The sequence below is a fragment of the Phragmites australis genome, chromosome 13, assembly GCF_958298935.1.
Source record: "Phragmites australis chromosome 13, lpPhrAust1.1, whole genome shotgun sequence".
Taxonomy (NCBI): Eukaryota; Viridiplantae; Streptophyta; class Magnoliopsida; order Poales; family Poaceae; genus Phragmites; species Phragmites australis.
Window position 1 is genome coordinate 12,036,067 of NC_084933.1, and position 16,712 is coordinate 12,052,778.

General features: G+C 40.4%; 1 protein-coding gene across 1 annotated transcript; it reads left to right on the top strand.

Annotated features, from left to right (window-relative positions):
* Positions 1-1,454: 1,454 nt before the first annotated feature.
* On the top strand, positions 1,455-15,607 carry LOC133887932 (importin beta-like SAD2). The gene is made up of 22 exons (XM_062327955.1): positions 1,455-1,835; positions 3,273-3,408; positions 3,485-3,572; positions 4,328-4,480; positions 4,868-5,030; positions 5,118-5,302; positions 5,379-5,552; positions 6,071-6,216; positions 6,322-6,445; positions 6,526-6,706; positions 8,149-8,308; positions 8,395-8,436; positions 8,512-8,630; positions 8,706-8,904; positions 9,148-9,279; positions 10,764-10,867; positions 10,956-11,135; positions 13,045-13,184; positions 13,276-13,415; positions 13,653-13,810; positions 14,772-14,895; positions 14,987-15,607. Exons 1-22 carry the CDS (start codon positions 1,746-1,748, stop codon positions 15,136-15,138), a joined length of 3,090 nt encoding a protein of 1,029 aa, XP_062183939.1. The 5' UTR covers positions 1,455-1,745; the 3' UTR covers positions 15,139-15,607.
* Positions 15,608-16,712: the final 1,105 nt, after the last annotated feature.

Here is a 16,712-nt window from a genome sequence, read left to right on the forward strand (position 1 = left end):
ATCTCCATTAGAAACAATTAAATTTGAGCCTTTATTATAGCCCCCTCAATCTTTAGGATCAAAACTTGATCATACAGTTTGTTACAAGTCACCAGTTCTCTAGATGTTAATTTTAATGCGCAGTGCTGATGAAACTACCGATGGTTATAATTTCATAGGATCTTCCTCTCATGTTATGCTTCCATCTTCGACCGGTCATCTAACCTTGTCATGTGTTGGCTTTAAAAAAAAACCTTGTCATGTGTGGTGTTATTAAATATACAGTAGAATGCACTATATATCCTTAAATTTGTCTCACGGTGTCATCTAGATCTCTAAAACTTTTAAATTGCATATCTAGATCTCTATTTGTTAAGTATACCACTCGAGCTATAAATCACCCAAATTAGCATAAAACCTACATATGTGGCACAACGTCGGTTAGATTTGAACTACGCATTCATGTTGATTATAGTGATTGGATCTCGAGTTATGCACTTAACAAGTTTAGAGATCTCAATCTGCATTTTTTAAGTTTAAGAACTTAGATGACACTGTGAGATAAGTTAAAGGACGAGTGTATTTTACTCATATATACATGCAAGCTTAATCTACAATCTTGTATGGTTTACATAAATTCTTGTGTGTTAATCTTAGATCTTTCATGTTAATCTGATGATTTCTAGTATGGAGAATTTCATAGCGCAACTGCTGTTTGATATGCGAATGCATTTAGTGCCTTGGCTATAGAGGCGATGGCCTTCAGAGATAATTTATTGTTTGCTATTCAGATGAGGTAACAAAAGTGTTAATAGAGATAGATAGCAAAATACCTGCTGGCCTTTAAAACAATTCTTAGAAACAGAGATCTAAAATTTCACTAATCATGGATGATATCAAGGAGCTTAGTAGGAGGGTTTTGAATTTTTCTATTTCTTAGAGTCTGTTTGTTTCAGTTGGAGATTGTAAAAAACAGGTTATAGATTGTAGATTGGAAGAAGTTGAATTGTAAAATCTAGATCGTAAATTATTACAATCTGGTGAAAGAGAATTGCTGGATTGTTATAATCTGGGTGTTAGATTGTAACAATCCAGCTTTTACAACCAGTTGTTTGTTTCAGCTTTTGAATTATGATCATAATTCAGCTTTTATAATCCAAATGTTTGTTTCAGTTTTTGGATTATGATCACAATTCGATTTTTACGATCTGAAACAAACAGACCTTATACTAATTATGTTTATATAAAGCTATATATTTGTGCATAAAAGAAGTATAAGGGTAACTTACCTTGTTACCGTTACCGGTACCAGAGTGCTATTGTGTAAAGAAAAAACGCCGCGCCGTGCCCGTGCGTCAGTCAGTCAGACCTGACTCCTGAGAACCGCTCGCCTGCGCTGCGCCGCCTGGGCTCGGCCGAGCGAAATCCCTGGACCTGGCTGGAGTAACCAAACCCTAGTCGCGCTAAAACACCACTTGACCTGCGCCGCCCCGGGCTCGGCCGAGCAAAAGCGCCTCCTTTCGCTGCCTCGCGCACGGGCGCACGCGTCTCGCCTCCCGAAGTCTCCGCGAGGGCAGGAGGATTCCCCCACCCCCACCCCCACCCCCACCCCCTACTCCCACTCCACCCCCACCGCCGCCTCAGCCGCGGCGGACGAGATCGAGGAGCCCTAGCTCGGGTTCCCGGCCTGCCCCTCCGCCCCCCCCCGCCCGCCGCCGCCGTCGGCGCCCCCGGTCCTCCCGCTAGCCGCCGCCGCCGCCGCCGCGATGGATCTGCCGAGCCTGGCGGTCGTGCTGCGCGCAGGGCTCAGCCACGTCCCGGAGGAGCGCAAGGCCGCCGAGGCCAGCCTCGATCAGGTGAGCCCTCCACCCCCCCTCCCGGATCGCCCGCCACCCCGACTGCTCTGTCGCTGTTGTCGCTGCTGCTCCTGTTTGATCGCGATCGCCTCCGTCACGGTGTGCTGCTCTAGTTGGGGCGTTATCTGGGCCTCGGACGGACCGTTGGATTGGATTGCGGTGGTGACTCGTTTTTGCGTAGCTGGATTTAGCCGCCGAACTCCGCTCAATGGAATTATGGCAAATTGCCGTTGTCTCAATTGGGGCGTGCTTGTGTGTATCCTGTCGACTGCTTTCTGCCTATTTCGATGCTTGGTGTGATCTGCGGCTAGTTTACTATGTCAAATTTGATCGTTTTGAATCAATTAAGGGTTTTTATGCTTGCTTCTCAATCCCACATCTTCATCTAGTTGGATTCAGTTGTGTCTATGCTCGGAGGAATGGTTGCAAATTGCATGTGCTCCTAGCTCTTGCAGGTGTAGTAGCATTATTGGTCTCCAGGTCATGGAACACCTCAGAGGTTGGGGCTTACCTGCCTGTTCAATGATATGGACTGGCCTTTCGACTGTTAATGCTAATATAAGAATTTATTTGTACTAGTGGCCTATAACAATGTCGAATTAGAATACTTGTGGCGCAGAGCTGCTTATTTGTTCCCTTTCTGTATAACATGCTAGGTTTTCCTGGAAGGGAGCAATCCAATCATTTTCAGAAGTTTCTTTTTTTCTTTTTGACATTCCAAAGGTGTGATGTTATCCTTTCCTTTTAGCTTTTTCTTTGCGGATCCAAACAGAGGGGACTTTTTCTTAGAGTTTTTATGGAGCCAACTTTAGTGCATCAAAAGAACGCTCATTTAAATATTATGATATCGAAATGAAAATTTTAGGCGAACCCTTCAATGTCTTGACCATTGTTGTGGAGGTTGTGACTTACGCCTCGCTTATATGAAATAGCCAATGCCTCGACCATTGCTGTGGAGGTTGTGACTTGCTACACCTCGCCTATATGAAATAGACACCTTTACCTGGTTATCTTCATTACTTTGTATTTCAGTTGTAAGTTTGTTTGCATGGTTTATTGTCATATAGGCCTGTATGGAGCCAGTATTACGGCTGGAATTCAATGTGTTCTGTAGTTCCTTTTTTTGGGCTGTACTATAACCTCAACATTATAATTTGTTAAAAAGAATTCACGCTAAACCAGCAAGTGGATAAGTTTATGTAGTTTCAAATAGAAATAATAGAGAGTTCTAAAGATTGTAAGGTTATTTTGATGTGTTGTTCATCCTTTAACTTTGAACTGCCCTCAGGGTTCGTTAAGAAGGCTAAGTAGCTTGCTGTGTATTTGATACTTATTCCCTCTCTTTATCTGTCCTGTTTATTCAAAAATTCATGTTGGTACCATGCTTTAGTTATCTTATTTCAGAATCTTGTATTGACATTTCTACAATTCCTGCAGCTTCAGTACACTCCACAACATTTGGTGAGATTATTACAAATCATTGTGGATGGAAACTGTGATATGACTGTGAGACAGGTTGCAAGTATTCATTTCAAGAATTTTGTTGCCAAAAATTGGTCCCCTACTGATCCTGGTATGTGAAGGTCAGTAATTGAGCACCAATTGTCTTATGTATCTTGTTAACTTACATTTTGATTCTCTATCTTCAGAAGAAAAGCAAAAAATACTAGAAAGTGACAAGTCCATGGTCCGTGAGAATATATTGGGCTTTGTTACACAACTGCCTCCACTGCTAAGGTATATAACTGTCTCGCAATTCACCTATCCTTTTTTTTATTGAGTAATTTTTTGTTGTGATCCTTTGGTAGCTTTGTGTTAGTAAACTAGTGCCAAAGAATTTTGTATATTGGCATTTCATTTTATCAGATAAACCAACAGGACCATAGGTTTTAAACAATGTTTTGCTGTGCTTATTATTATGTAAATCCGTAATTGTTTTTAACCTATTCAGGCCAACCAATGGTTACCATATTTTAGTAATTACTTATATTAGTATATTGAACAACGTTCTTCAGATTGCTCTTAAGAGGAAAGTAGATGTCTTTCATTTGTTGTGCTGCTGGAAGTGACACTTCGATATGTGAAATAAAATCTAGTTAAAGAATATTTGAGTGTGCCTTCGCAGAACACATCGAATGCAGCCTGCAGTAACTTATAACTGCAGTTACAGCTTGGGAGATCGTGCAATTTTGTAACCTTCATTATGGACTCAGTTTGTACATAGTCAGTTTGGAGAAATTCTTGTGTGGAAGCATCATATGAAGTGTTCCTTCAATCTGTAGTATGATAGGGTTTCTATTGTTCTATATCTTTTTGTGGTTTCAAGGCCTACTCTGTATATCAACTTGCATTATTTTTATCTAACAATATCTTAGCGAAGTTACAGTGTGCTATGTTTACTTTATGATGAAAATGCTGCAATTCTGCATCCTTGGTGTTTTTGACCAGTACTTTTATGGAATATTGACTCATCTTTCATGGTTATATTTTAGAGCACAGCTTGGAGAAAGTATCAAGACCTTGATCCTTGCGGATTACCCTGAGCAGTGGCCTAACCTTCTACATTGGGTTACACATAACCTAGATTCACAAGATCAAATTTTTGGGGCTCTGTACGTACTAAGGATTCTTGCCCGGAAATATGAGTAAGTATACGATCACACCTTTCCTTTTGTCTATGTAACATATAATATGTGCATTTCTATTTTTGAAATATATCTTGGTCATCCGTATCCCACATAACTTTATATCTACTTATTTCTGTCGCTTTTGTTGTGAAATTATTTAGATCCTACTTTAGTTGATTTATTATTTTCTGGTTGACTTGTGTGAAGCTCTCTGGATATTGCTTGAAGCAATATTGTGAATCCTCATTCTGGATTTCTGAGAAGATAAAGGATATTCAGCATAATTCTTCTCCCAAATGAAATTTGGGTGTATACTCTACATCTTTGCAGTATAATGTTTGCAGATTGTCCTTTTGTTTATATGAGCTAATACACTATCTTATCCCCCTGCCCCTCATGGTTTAGGTTCAAGTCTGAGGAAGAAAGGATACCCTTGTATCAAATTGTTGAAGAATGTTTCCCTCGTTTGTTAACTATCTTCAGCAAACTTGTCCAGATTGCCAATCCTCCAATTGAAGTAGCTGACTTGATCAAGCTGATATGCAAAATATTCTGGTCATCAATTTATGTGCGTTCTTGGCCTTATTAAGTTTCAGTTATTTTTTCCAGTTTTTCTTCATTACTTATTACTGCTCCTATCGTGTACTTTATGCAGTTAGAAATTCCTAAGCAACTATTTGATCCAAATGTCTTCAATGCGTGGATGCTTTTATTCTTGAACTTATTGGAGAGGCCAGTTCCAGTGGAAGGACAACCGTTAGATCCTGATGCTAGAAAATCTTGGGGGTGGTGGAAAGTCAAGAAATGGATTGCCCATATCTTAAACCGTCTATATACTCGGTCAGTATTCAATTAAACTTGTTAGGTTAGGTAATCTGTATTTTTACTTAGTTTTCTGTTTTTTTTTTCCCGACAGGTTTGCTGATCTGAAGATTCAGAAACCAGAGAGCAAAGCTTTTGCTCAAATGTTTCAAAAGAACTATGCCGGAAAAATTTTGGGATGCCACTTACAATTACTCAATGCAATCCGTACAGGTGGCTATTTGCCTGATAGAGTCGTCAATCTTATTCTTCAATATCTTACCAACAGGTTCGTGCACAAAAAGAAAACCCCACAGCTGCATATTCTAATACAATGTAGTTTTACTGGTGTTTGTATTGCTCTGCTTGCCACTGTGCTTTTGGTATCTGGCTTAGTATATTTGTCTCACAAGTCCCCTGTTTCTTTGGGTCTGTTAGACAATTTCAACAAGTCACTTGCTCTATTAAGCTTTCCAATGGCAAAAATTCTGATCCACTGTTCATACAATGAATAATTTTGCTTGATTTCTAGTTCCCTAGTGTGCGTTATACTGGCAGGGTCGTTATATCGAACACATGCGAAATGTGGCTCTCAAAATGAGCTTTTGATTAACTATATGTCTCTTTTTGGGAAACTGGTTTAAGTTTGATCTCTACCAGCTCGCATATTGCATCTTTTTGACGAAATTTTTACATGTAGGTACTTGCGGAAAATCTGTACTTTTTTTCCTCCACATGATAATTAGTTTAGTGATTTTCGAAATTCATGTGGACTGTATATAAAAGGGGATATGTTGTTTCTTGCAGTATTACGAAGAACAGCATGTATCAACTGATGCAACCACAGATCGACATCATTATGTTTGAGATAATATTTCCACTACTGTGCTTCAATGACAATGACCAAATATTATGGGATGAAGACCCTCATGAATATGTTCGGAAAGGCTATGGTGAATTTTCATGATCTCTTTAGTTGTCTCAGTTCTGTATGGCAGTTTGTTTTATGTTCATACTTTGATTCTCTTTACCTACAATGTTCATTTTTCTTTGTACAGATATCATTGAAGATCTGTATAGTCCCCGAACAGCTGCTATGGACTTTGTGAATGAACTTGTTCGAAAACGGGGAAAGGGTAACCTACAAAAGTTTATCCATTTTATCGTGGGGATATTTATGAGGTATGACTTGGTCATTCTTGTTCCATATACTGTGTGCAGAGGCCATCTATGAGCTATCTAATTCAAGAAATTTTTTGCAGGTATGGCGAGGCATCTATTGAATTGAAGCCATATCGCCAGAAAGATGGTGCACTTCTTGCCATTGGGACATTATGTGATAGGCTAAAACAAACTGATCCATATAAGGGTGAGCTGGAGCGGATGTTGGTTCAGCATGTTTTCCCAGAGTTCAGTAGTCATGTTGGACACTTGCGTGCAAAGGTAGTGTCCTCATCCTGGCTTTCAGCTCCACCTTTTTTCTTTGTTATAGCTGGAGGTTGGAGCACTTTTCAAATTGTGATCCATTTTTATGAAGCATCTTCATTTCATTGATGAGACTATAGATTATCATTTATATATTACATCTATTATTATCCTTTTCTGTGGGAAAATTTGAGTGCATGTCTAGTATTATGGGCTTTGGGCACATTGGTAGCAGCATGCACATGCAGCAGCAGTTCGCGTGGCCTCAAGATAGAGGTAAGGAAAGAGATTAGTTAGTTTAGGCAAGTTATCTAGTCGGTTAGTATTAGGCAAAGTTAGAGAGTCTTAGTTGGCTGCCTGTTTCCTAGTTTCCTAAGTTAGCTAAATGGCACCTCTTATATAAAGGTAGCCTAGTCAATGTTTAGGGGATCAAGCAATAATATAGAAAGGGCGTTGCCCAAATCTGTTAGATCAGAGCCTCTAGTCAACGGGAGAAACCTGACGACCGACGACTCAAGGGTGATCTGCCCTTGGCATCGATCAGAGCCTCTGTTCTCCTCGCTTCTCCCGTGCAACAAGAGGCTCTGATCGATGCTAAGGGCAGATTGCTATAATACTTAGCAAAAAATATACCACCTCAAGTCCAAAATAGGAAATAATTTACAAAAACATAATACTGTGAGCATTTGATATACCCTTCAAATTTGACTGTACCAACGATGCCAGTCCATTGAATAAGCACACTGCATTTGATTAGTTTGCTTCTGTTCTCTATTTCAGTACTTGTGTTTGTCATTGACTTGTTTTTGTCAGTGTTCCATATTGATTCGAATATTAACGTGAATGATGTGTGTTTATCAGTTCGCCCTTTTGTCCATTTCACTGTTTTGTGCTGAAGTGGGCGAGCTTGTGAATTGTGATTGACATAGTTGCTTGCTGTATTGTATTCCGTTCTGTTTTTCAATGAAGAAGTTTATTTGTAGCTTGCCTAATGAAACCATGGATGTTAAGTAGTGGTAAATGCATTTACATAGTTTTCTGGATATGAGACCTAACTCCTAACTCCTAAGGTTAGGAATTAAGGATTAGCCAGTTGCCATATAATTTAGGAACTACTGGCTTCGTCCAGTACGCTACACGAGTTTGTTCATGTTCATCGAATGTAAGATTCAATGCTAATCGAAATGTGCAGTTTTGCATGAGGTGTAGGATAAGCAGAATCCCATAGAGCACTGGAACCTTTGTACTGTAAAATTTAAGTTACTTGTTACTGTAGGAGTCCTCTTTACTTATACATTCTATTTTACTTTCATAGTTTGAGTCCTGTGTACTGATGAATACATTTTCTTACCATCTTTCTTTTTTAGTAATTGTATCTAGTTTAACTCTTCAATACTTATTTTCCTAGAATTTCCTTGATATACTTGATGTCTTCAAACTGACTATTATATGGGTACTAGGCAGCATGGGTTGCTGGACAGTATGCACACATCAAGTTCTCTGACCAGAATAACTTTCGCAAAGCTATGCATTGTGTTATATCTGGTATGCGTGATGCTGAACTTCCTGTCCGAGTTGATTCAGTCTTTGCCCTCCGTTCTTTCGTTGAATCATGCACAGGCAAGCTCTATTTGATTTTGTAGCTACGTACTCAATTATTGATTTGGTGTTTTAGTTCATTAACTACAATTAATTTTGTTCTGCAGATCTTGATGAGATCCGACCAATACTTCCTCAACTTCTTGACGGTATTCACAGCAAGCACTTTCCTCAAACTTGTTTCTGATGCTGGTTTAATATTGGTTTGCTTGTTTATATCACAGAGTTTTTTAAGCTTATGAGCGAAGTTGAGAATGAGGACCTTGTCTTCACCCTTGAAACAATTATCGACAGATTTGGTGAAGAGATGGCACCATATGCACTTGGATTATGCCAGAGTTTGGTACGTTGCCCTACATGGAATATATGGTTATATGCTGCTAGCTTCCATAAAACTTTTTGCTTACTATTTTGATAGGCCGCCGCCTTCTGGCGATGCATGGCTAGTTCAGAAGCTGATGAGGAAGCCGAGGATACTGGTGCTTTAGCTGCTGTTGGCTGCTTACGTGCCCTAAGCACAATCCTTGAGTCTATTAGCAGTCTTCCTCATCTTTATATTCAAATAGAACCCACTTTGTTGCCTATATTGCGCAAGATGTTGACTTCAGATGGTCAAGGTATTGTATTTTCTGATCATAATTATGGAGATATTTACACTTGCAATAATATATAGTGGTCCATTTGCATTGTTTGCAAATAAATTTGAATCTACCCCCTTAAACCTGGAGAGATGTAGGCCTGAAATGATTATCAGAAGTTAACAGGGGATAAAATATTTGCGCCAATACCAGTTTTGATTGAATCAATTTTTGGATATCTTTCCTGCCTTTCCCCTTCATGCGTTTGAGTTTATTTCACAGATGTCTATGAAGAAGTTCTGGAAATAGTCTCCTATATGACCTTTTACTCACCGTCAATTTCATTGGACATGTGGAGCTTATGGCCATTGATAATGGAGGCTCTTAATGATTGGGCCATTGACTTCTTTGAGAGTAAGTCTAGTTTTAAATGCCAATCTGTTAAGTTTGGTTTATGATGAAAATTTGTTTTAGATCATGCATATTTCTGCTTGTGCTGTGAGGTCTCCATTTGACTGTTGTCTGTACATATGATTGGTAACTGGGTAGTTGTTTATTGGTTAAAATATCTGAACCAATTAATTATCATTACTTATTATCAGATCATTTCACCATTTTTGTTCATGTTTGCAAGTTCATTTGTTTTGTGCTGGATCTTTGCCCGATGCCATTTAACTATTTGCACAATTATGTTGTGCTCATTTAGTGAGCTCTAAGAAGCCTCACTTGAAATCTTCATCGGTTTGTTTAGTGTTGGGTGCTTTGGTTTTCTGCTTGGTAACAACAGCTGGTATTCCATATCCGGTGTCCTACATACAGGCTGTATGATTAATTTGATTATATTCCGGAACTTTTTTGGAAAGTATATTGTTTCTTCGAGTTACCATATTCAAGCTAGTAAGGAATCACATTAAATATTGAATAGAAGTATTCTTGAATTTGTTTTGAGCTACTGAAACTATCTTGAACTATTTGTGATGAGAATAAGCCAAAAGTTGTTAGTTAACTGCAAATGGTTGAACTGAAATTATGATGGCCAATGTAGTAATTTAGCATTCTTATGACACGGGTTAGTACTTAGTACTCCCTCCGTTTCGCAATGTTTGTCCATGGCCTCGGGAGTATCTGTCTCAAATTGTTTGTCCATTGCGGTAACCAATGATGCTTTATGGTCTATTTTCCTGTTATGCCCTTGAGTGCATGCATGCATTTACTCCAACACTGATGAATTACTTGCTCTCATCGTTGTATTGATTAGGGGTAGCATAGTCATCTCTATGCATTTTTTCACTTGATTTCAGTATTCCTTGGTTTGTACGTAATGGTGGGCGTGGACAAACATTACGAAACGGAGGGAGTATGCACTAAGATCCATTTTTTGGATATAAAAATATCATTTCGTGAATCTTTGTCTTCTTTTGCTTAGTTCTGTGGAAGCGCTGATAGCGCGATGGCATGACCGTCCGTTGAGACGGTGCCCACCCAGGCACAATCCCGGGTGCCGCATGGTCGTGTGCGCACCTCCTGTGTTAAGGTGCGGATGAGTCCCAGGCTGCCTCGAAGCAGTGCCGGCCAGGTTCCCGCCCCGGCCAGGTTCCGCGGGCCCTGATCTTTAAAGCTCATTCAGGGCGGATGTCTTTCCCCTCTGATTTTGAGTTTTTTTTTGCTTCGCTCTACGAAGTTGGTGCAATACTCTGTAGTGCTGTTATTTCAGTGGTAAACTAACCACTTGCTTTGTTTGTGGCAAACTGGCTGGTATTGGCCAATAGATGTAACTAATGTCCCATTGTTTTTTGGAATGATGGTTAAGAATTTGAGACTTTCAGAAGCACTCATTTAATGCAGTATTTTTGGCATCTTTTTGCAGCTCAATTTTAAATGTTCTTGTTGCCCTGCAGATATTCTTGTCCCATTAGACAACTACGTTTCCCGTGGCACTGAACATTTTCTTACGTGCAAAGACCCTGACTATCAACATAGCCTATGGAAAGCACTATCATCTGTGAGTTTGCACTAGATTCATAGTGTAATTAAATTCTAGTAAATTTCTAGTACCTTTGGTTCTTACAGTTGAATGTCAATACTTTTAGATTATGACAAACCAAAACATGGAAGATTCTGATGTTGTGCCTGCACCTAAGCTCATTGAAGTGTTTTTCCAAAACTGCAAAGGCCAAGTCGATCATTGGGTTGAGCCGTATCTCAGGCTTACGATTGATCGGTTGCGTCGAACAGAGAAGCCATATCTGAAATGTCTCCTTCTACAAGTGGTAAGAAGCACCACTCTTGTTCTTCTTGATTTGTTCTAAACATGCTAATCCTAATCAGCTAACATGCATGATTGTTGTAAACCTGTTGGCACACTTTTATTACTTTCTTTCAATGTTTTTATCTTTTTGGTATCAGTTGCTGGTTTACTGTGTACAGAAATAGTTTTTTTGTTTTTGGAAAATTGTCTAGTAGCACTTCTGTTCTCTGTGTTGCTGAACACACCATTCAAAATTTCAAGGCCACCTGCATTTTGGAAAACACGCCACTCAAAATTTTAAGGTCACCCAAATAGAAGAGTATTTCCTCAGTTAGCTCCATCGTGAACTCTGCCTTCATCTCATTAGTCTTGGGCATTTCCTGGGTGTTACAAATGTATTTTCTGAGGATGCTTCCACTTTCTTCTTCAATCCCCAGCCTCCCATCTTCTTCGCTTTCCCCTCATTACACAGAACCAAGGACCTCCTGAAGGCCTGAACAGAGCTTTTCTACCCGTTGATGCCAACACATCCAAATTCACAGTTTTCCTCCGATTCAAGGAGCCTTGTCTCAGTCGATCTGGGGTGGCAATTATCCTTCTCACAAGCTCCATAGCCTCCGAGCTCATTCTCCATACTCAAAGATTTGCAGTGGTGGTGCCAGGGCAAAAAATTAATGTGAACCTGAAACAGAACCAAGTTTTCTTTGTAACTTTATTTGCATCGGACATTGCACTCACTTTGTACTCGCCCCTCTATTGTCACAGGTTTTGTAATGCTTGTAAATTAAGCTCATTGTTCTAACAAAAATTAGTAAAAGTATTGATATCATAATTGAAGTGTATAGAGCAAGAGACCAGTACACCACTATACATTTAGTGAGGCAACAGAAAAGAAAAGAGCCTGCGGGCTGATGTAGTGCACTGGTGTTTCTGGTCATTGGAGATTGCCTGGGGCACGCTGGCCTGCCATCTTACTGTGCTTTGTTGCACTACTTCATGCTTCTATCTCGTCCCAAGCCTCTGCACCCTCAGCTCGGCTTCTAACTCGCTCTCTGGACATCGTCGCTGCTAACAGTGCTCTACGAGATGAAGACAGGCAGCGAGAGTTCCTTCCAGGTGTTAAGGAGCTCCTCCCAAGTTTCAACCGGCCTTCCCCGGGGCATATACCTTGCCTTGCCTGGGGGTAGATGCAGTAAACCTGGAAAGTATCTGGTGCTATATAGTTAAGCAGAAAAAAAAGAGTTGTATGTTTGCCAACTGATGAAGAAAAACAAGTGCCATACTGCCATGACAGCAGTTGCCCCTAGATTTTTTTATTGCTAGTTCTTGCATCACTTGAGACATTGGGAAACTGTCAGTTATGCAAGATGGAGTTGTTTTGTTTTTAGGACATTGAATAAAATCTAGTTGTTCCACTTCACATATTATGATCACCTGACATTTTACCTGGGTGATATTTTTGGTTAACTTTTTTTTGTCATAGTCAGCGTTGGAAATTATCATTAGTTATGCCTATGCTATGTATCATATTCTATTTTATGTCATAACACTAGTCAGTATGTACCTGGAAATATAATTTTCCAATTGACAAGGGTCTTCTTCTTTAAAGATAAACCAGAGATGGTTTCTTATGATTACAGTGGAATATCTAGCTTGCACTAAGCAATATAACCATGAATACTAGTGTCATCATTGGGCATATCTTATCTTTCATATTGCATGATGAAACTCATGTCCTAGGCCAGCTCATGTTCCTTCTGATGTCTGTATCTGAATCAATACTACCAGTTCCATAATCTGATGATTCTCGTGTTGAGTCATATCTCATAAGTGAAGTGATAATCTGAATTCATGTATGTTCTAACAGTGTAACATGCAGCTTTCATTGTTTAACCATCACATACACCTAAGATTGTCCATGCCAATCGCAGATAGCTAACGTGCTGTACTACAATCCTTCGCTGGCACTTGAAAAGTTGCATATGCTTGGAGTTGCAACAGAAATTTTCAATCTTTGGTTTGTAATGTTACAACAAGTAAAAAAGAGTGGCCAGCGGGCTAACTTCAAGAGGTAAGTTTTACTAGCTCATGTAATGTTTGCAATGTTACGCCTTTTGTATTTATGTAGTAACTCACAAAAAGGTGTTTTGCTTTATTTGCAGAGAGTACGCTAAGAAAGTCTGCTGCTTAGGACTGACTTCACTTATTGACCTTCCAGCTAGTCACATTCCAGGAGAAGCTCTAGAACGGATTTTCAAATCAACACTAGAGCTGCTTGTTGCTTACAAGGATCAAGTTGCAGGTGCAGTTTTGTCTCTATTTTATTGTGATGATCTGGCAACCCTTCAAAAAGTAACATGGGCTCCTGGCACTTTAAACTGCTGGCTGGTTAATCACTCTCCTTAGATTGTTATCCCCCTTTTGCTAATCTTGATGTTACCATGCTTTTGCCAGTAATTTTTAGCTGTGAGATTGTAGTGGTGGAGTGTTTACACTAAATTCCTTATGTTAAATCTTGATCTTTTGCATTAATAAGCAGAATCTAAGAGGCAAAATGATGCCACCGCTGATGATTTGGATGGCTTTGATGCTGATGAAGAAGAGGACGAGGACGAGGAAGTTGAGTCTGACAAGGAGATGGGTGATGATGAAGATGTTGATGGAGTAAATAATTTCAATCCTCAGAGATTTGCAGAGGTTTGTGTAGTGATCTTGACGTTGGATTTTCATTTCAATTCCTTTTGTCTTCGTGCTCTCTTTTTCACTTAGATGCGCACCATAGTATCCTTCAAAAAGTTTATCATGGGGAAGTTGTTAATATAAAGAGCCAATCCAGGAATAGGAGGAAAACATACTTCATTTGTCATTGAAAGAAAGTTGTATCACTAATATTACAGTAAAGTCTTTTTAACATAACTTAAAAGAAAGTTGTATTACTAATATAATATTAAGGACAGTTACAGCTGACAACTAGTAGTTCACTATAAATATGAATAGGATTTCAGGTGATCTTTTATGTCACATATTGCAACTTTTGTGACATATATTGCACATGATATCCAAAAAATATGACGCTTTACCAAAGGTTCCTAAAGTACTAATGTTACTATGTTAGTGAATATATAGTGGCTAATAAAGATTCACTAGCTTTATTTGGGTTGCTTGGTCCATTGACCTATTTACTTTTTGTTTGTTTAGTTTTAAAACCATACACTATGTTGTGTTTGAGAGAGGTGCTCATGGGATCCTTGCTAAAATTGTGAACACTATGTAGGTGTGCGCTTTGTGTGCCTTGCTTGCATTGAATTTAAATAGAACCTCTGAGGATCCTACAAGCAGATTTCTGGCAGGAAGAACTTGAAAGGCCTTATGGCAAATGAGTAATGGTATATGCACGAAAATAAAAAGTTACGAAGGTGCTACGACACAGCCATGCGATGATTTTGGCCAGCAGTTACTGATGCACTTATCTGCTTAATCCCATGTAAACCAGTGAACACTTGACACCTGGCGTTAGTAGTGAATTAGTAAAACAAAATTTCGTACACATAACAGTGATCACGGCAAATATGCCACATTGTTATTTTGGTTTTAGTCCTCATGGTTTAGTTTCACCCTTTGCTCACCTTCTGTTTGTTCCCACCTTTTGGTGATTCAGGTAAGAGGTTTCCATCATGATGATTCAGAAGAAGATTCTGATGATGATTTTAGCGATGACGAAGAGCTACAAACACCAATAGATGAGGTGGATCCATGTATCTTCTTTGTCGAAACCATCCATGGTAAAGCTAATTTTTCTGTACGAGTTCATTCTTATGAAGATGTTCCTGAGTCCACAGTTACCTGACAAAAGGTAGTAATCACCTATTACAGCTATGCAAGCATCCGATCCAGCTAGGTTCCAGAACCTTATGCAGACTCTGGATTTCCGCTACCAGGCGCTTGCTAATGGTGTAGCTCAACATGCTGAGGAAAGAAAAATTGAAATTGCGAAAGAGAAGTTAGAAAAGGCCAATGCACAGTGAGGACTCGTAGCATGGTTGGTCGTGTCTTAAGTTTTGGCAGTGTTTTGGAGTGGCATGGGGTCAGTATCTTGTGATTTGGCGATAGCAGGTGAGGAATTTTTGCGGCCTTGTCCTACCTGTTTGGAGGCCAGTTTTGAGGCACACTGTTCTTTGGGGAGACGTGGGTGACAGAACTGTCATCGGGCATCTGTTGGCGGAAGTCATTCTTGAGTGGGTCACCGTGCGCTATCTCAGTGAACATTTGCTACAGCGCTGTTTTGGTTCCTGAGTCCTTATATATCCTTTTGGTTGATGAAGCCCTTTTGGTGGGTGATACCATGGGCGCGTCCCAAGTGTAGAGTGTATATGATTGGGCAATTGTTGATGGATTATCATTATGATGGTTCAGATATATGTACTTTGTTGAGACATACCGAATCAAATTTTGGTTATCGGTTTGTTAAAGTTTCTGAAACAATCGTTCCTGGAACTGCATCTGGTGAAACAACATTGCATGGCTCCAACTCAGGGAGCTTGTAAATTGTATCTGGTTACTGTTGCTATGTAATACAGCAGGAGTTCACATTTTAAATGTTTGCTAGTGAGGATGCGGTAGGCAGATGCTCGTTCGTTGGAAGCGTGCCACGCTGCTGTGCTGGGTTACCAGAAACAAACAAGCCAACGAATCATCTAACCCTTTTGGGCTTCTCGACTCTAGTTGCTCTTCCTGCTTTGCCCTTGCACCACCAATCCGTGTCCCACGTTGGAAGGCCGAGATCGCCGTTGAAGTTGCGTGCTGATGCTTCGAGTGGAAATGTGGAATGCTTTCTGAGATGCCGATTGACCATCTCTTTAGCTTCAGAAGCGGCATGCGGATACGAAATGGCATTTCTTAGGGCCCTTTAAGCGGCACAAATTGGGTAGCTGACTGCAGAGTTCTCAGGAAATGCTTTGCGATGCAGTTGAAATCGTTTTCTTTTTTCGCTAAGAGGTCTTATATAAGTGAGCCTTGGTTAAAACTAGGGGCTGTCTATACGTCACTCCGGCAATTTAATCCAACTTTTCACCTGAATTTTTCGGCTGTAAGATCGGGATCCAATGGTGTTGGCTCGTTTTCTACCTCTCGTCCTTCCTCCTCCTTCCGACGTGCATCCGTTTCGCCAGTGAGCAATTCCACCATCTAACGCCCCTGGCCACCCTCCTCCTGTCTTCGGCGGCTCCTGTCGTCGAATCCGCCTCCGCCAACCATCGCCGCACAAACCCGGCTCCGCCGGGCTGTTGTTGTGACATCCTCGCCCTGACACCACCCAACCGGCGGTCCTTCACTTCCCGCGGTCAATGGCGTCCCCGCCACCTCCCTGCTCTGCCCCTATGTCCGCCACCACCGCCAAGCCGACTTGCCATCAACGGCCTTACCCCTAATCCTGCCAAACTCCGATAAAACCCCAGCCCGAAACCTGAAACTCTAACCTCTTGGCCTCATCAGAGCTCGTCGGAGAGGGAGTAGATCGGGATGGATCTCGTGGGAGATGGAGAAGCTAGGGGCGGACTTGGTCAGAATCAAAGAAGAGAGGAAGAGAAAAAATCAAGTGAGA

What these genes read in the sequence shown, in the direction of transcription:
- LOC133887932 (XM_062327955.1), top strand. Translation starts at nt 1,746, where the DNA reads ATGGATCTGCCGAGCCTGGCGGTCGTGCTGCGCGCAGGGCTCAGCCAC. An exon ending in CCGAGGCCAGCCTCGATCAG is followed by an intron (nt 1,836 to 3,272) that starts GTGAGCCCTCCA and finishes CAATTCCTGCAG; the next exon opens with CTTCAGTACACTCCACAACA. An exon ending in GGCCATTGACTTCTTTGAGA is followed by an intron (nt 9,280 to 10,763) that starts GTAAGTCTAGTT and finishes GTTGCCCTGCAG; the next exon opens with ATATTCTTGTCCCATTAGAC.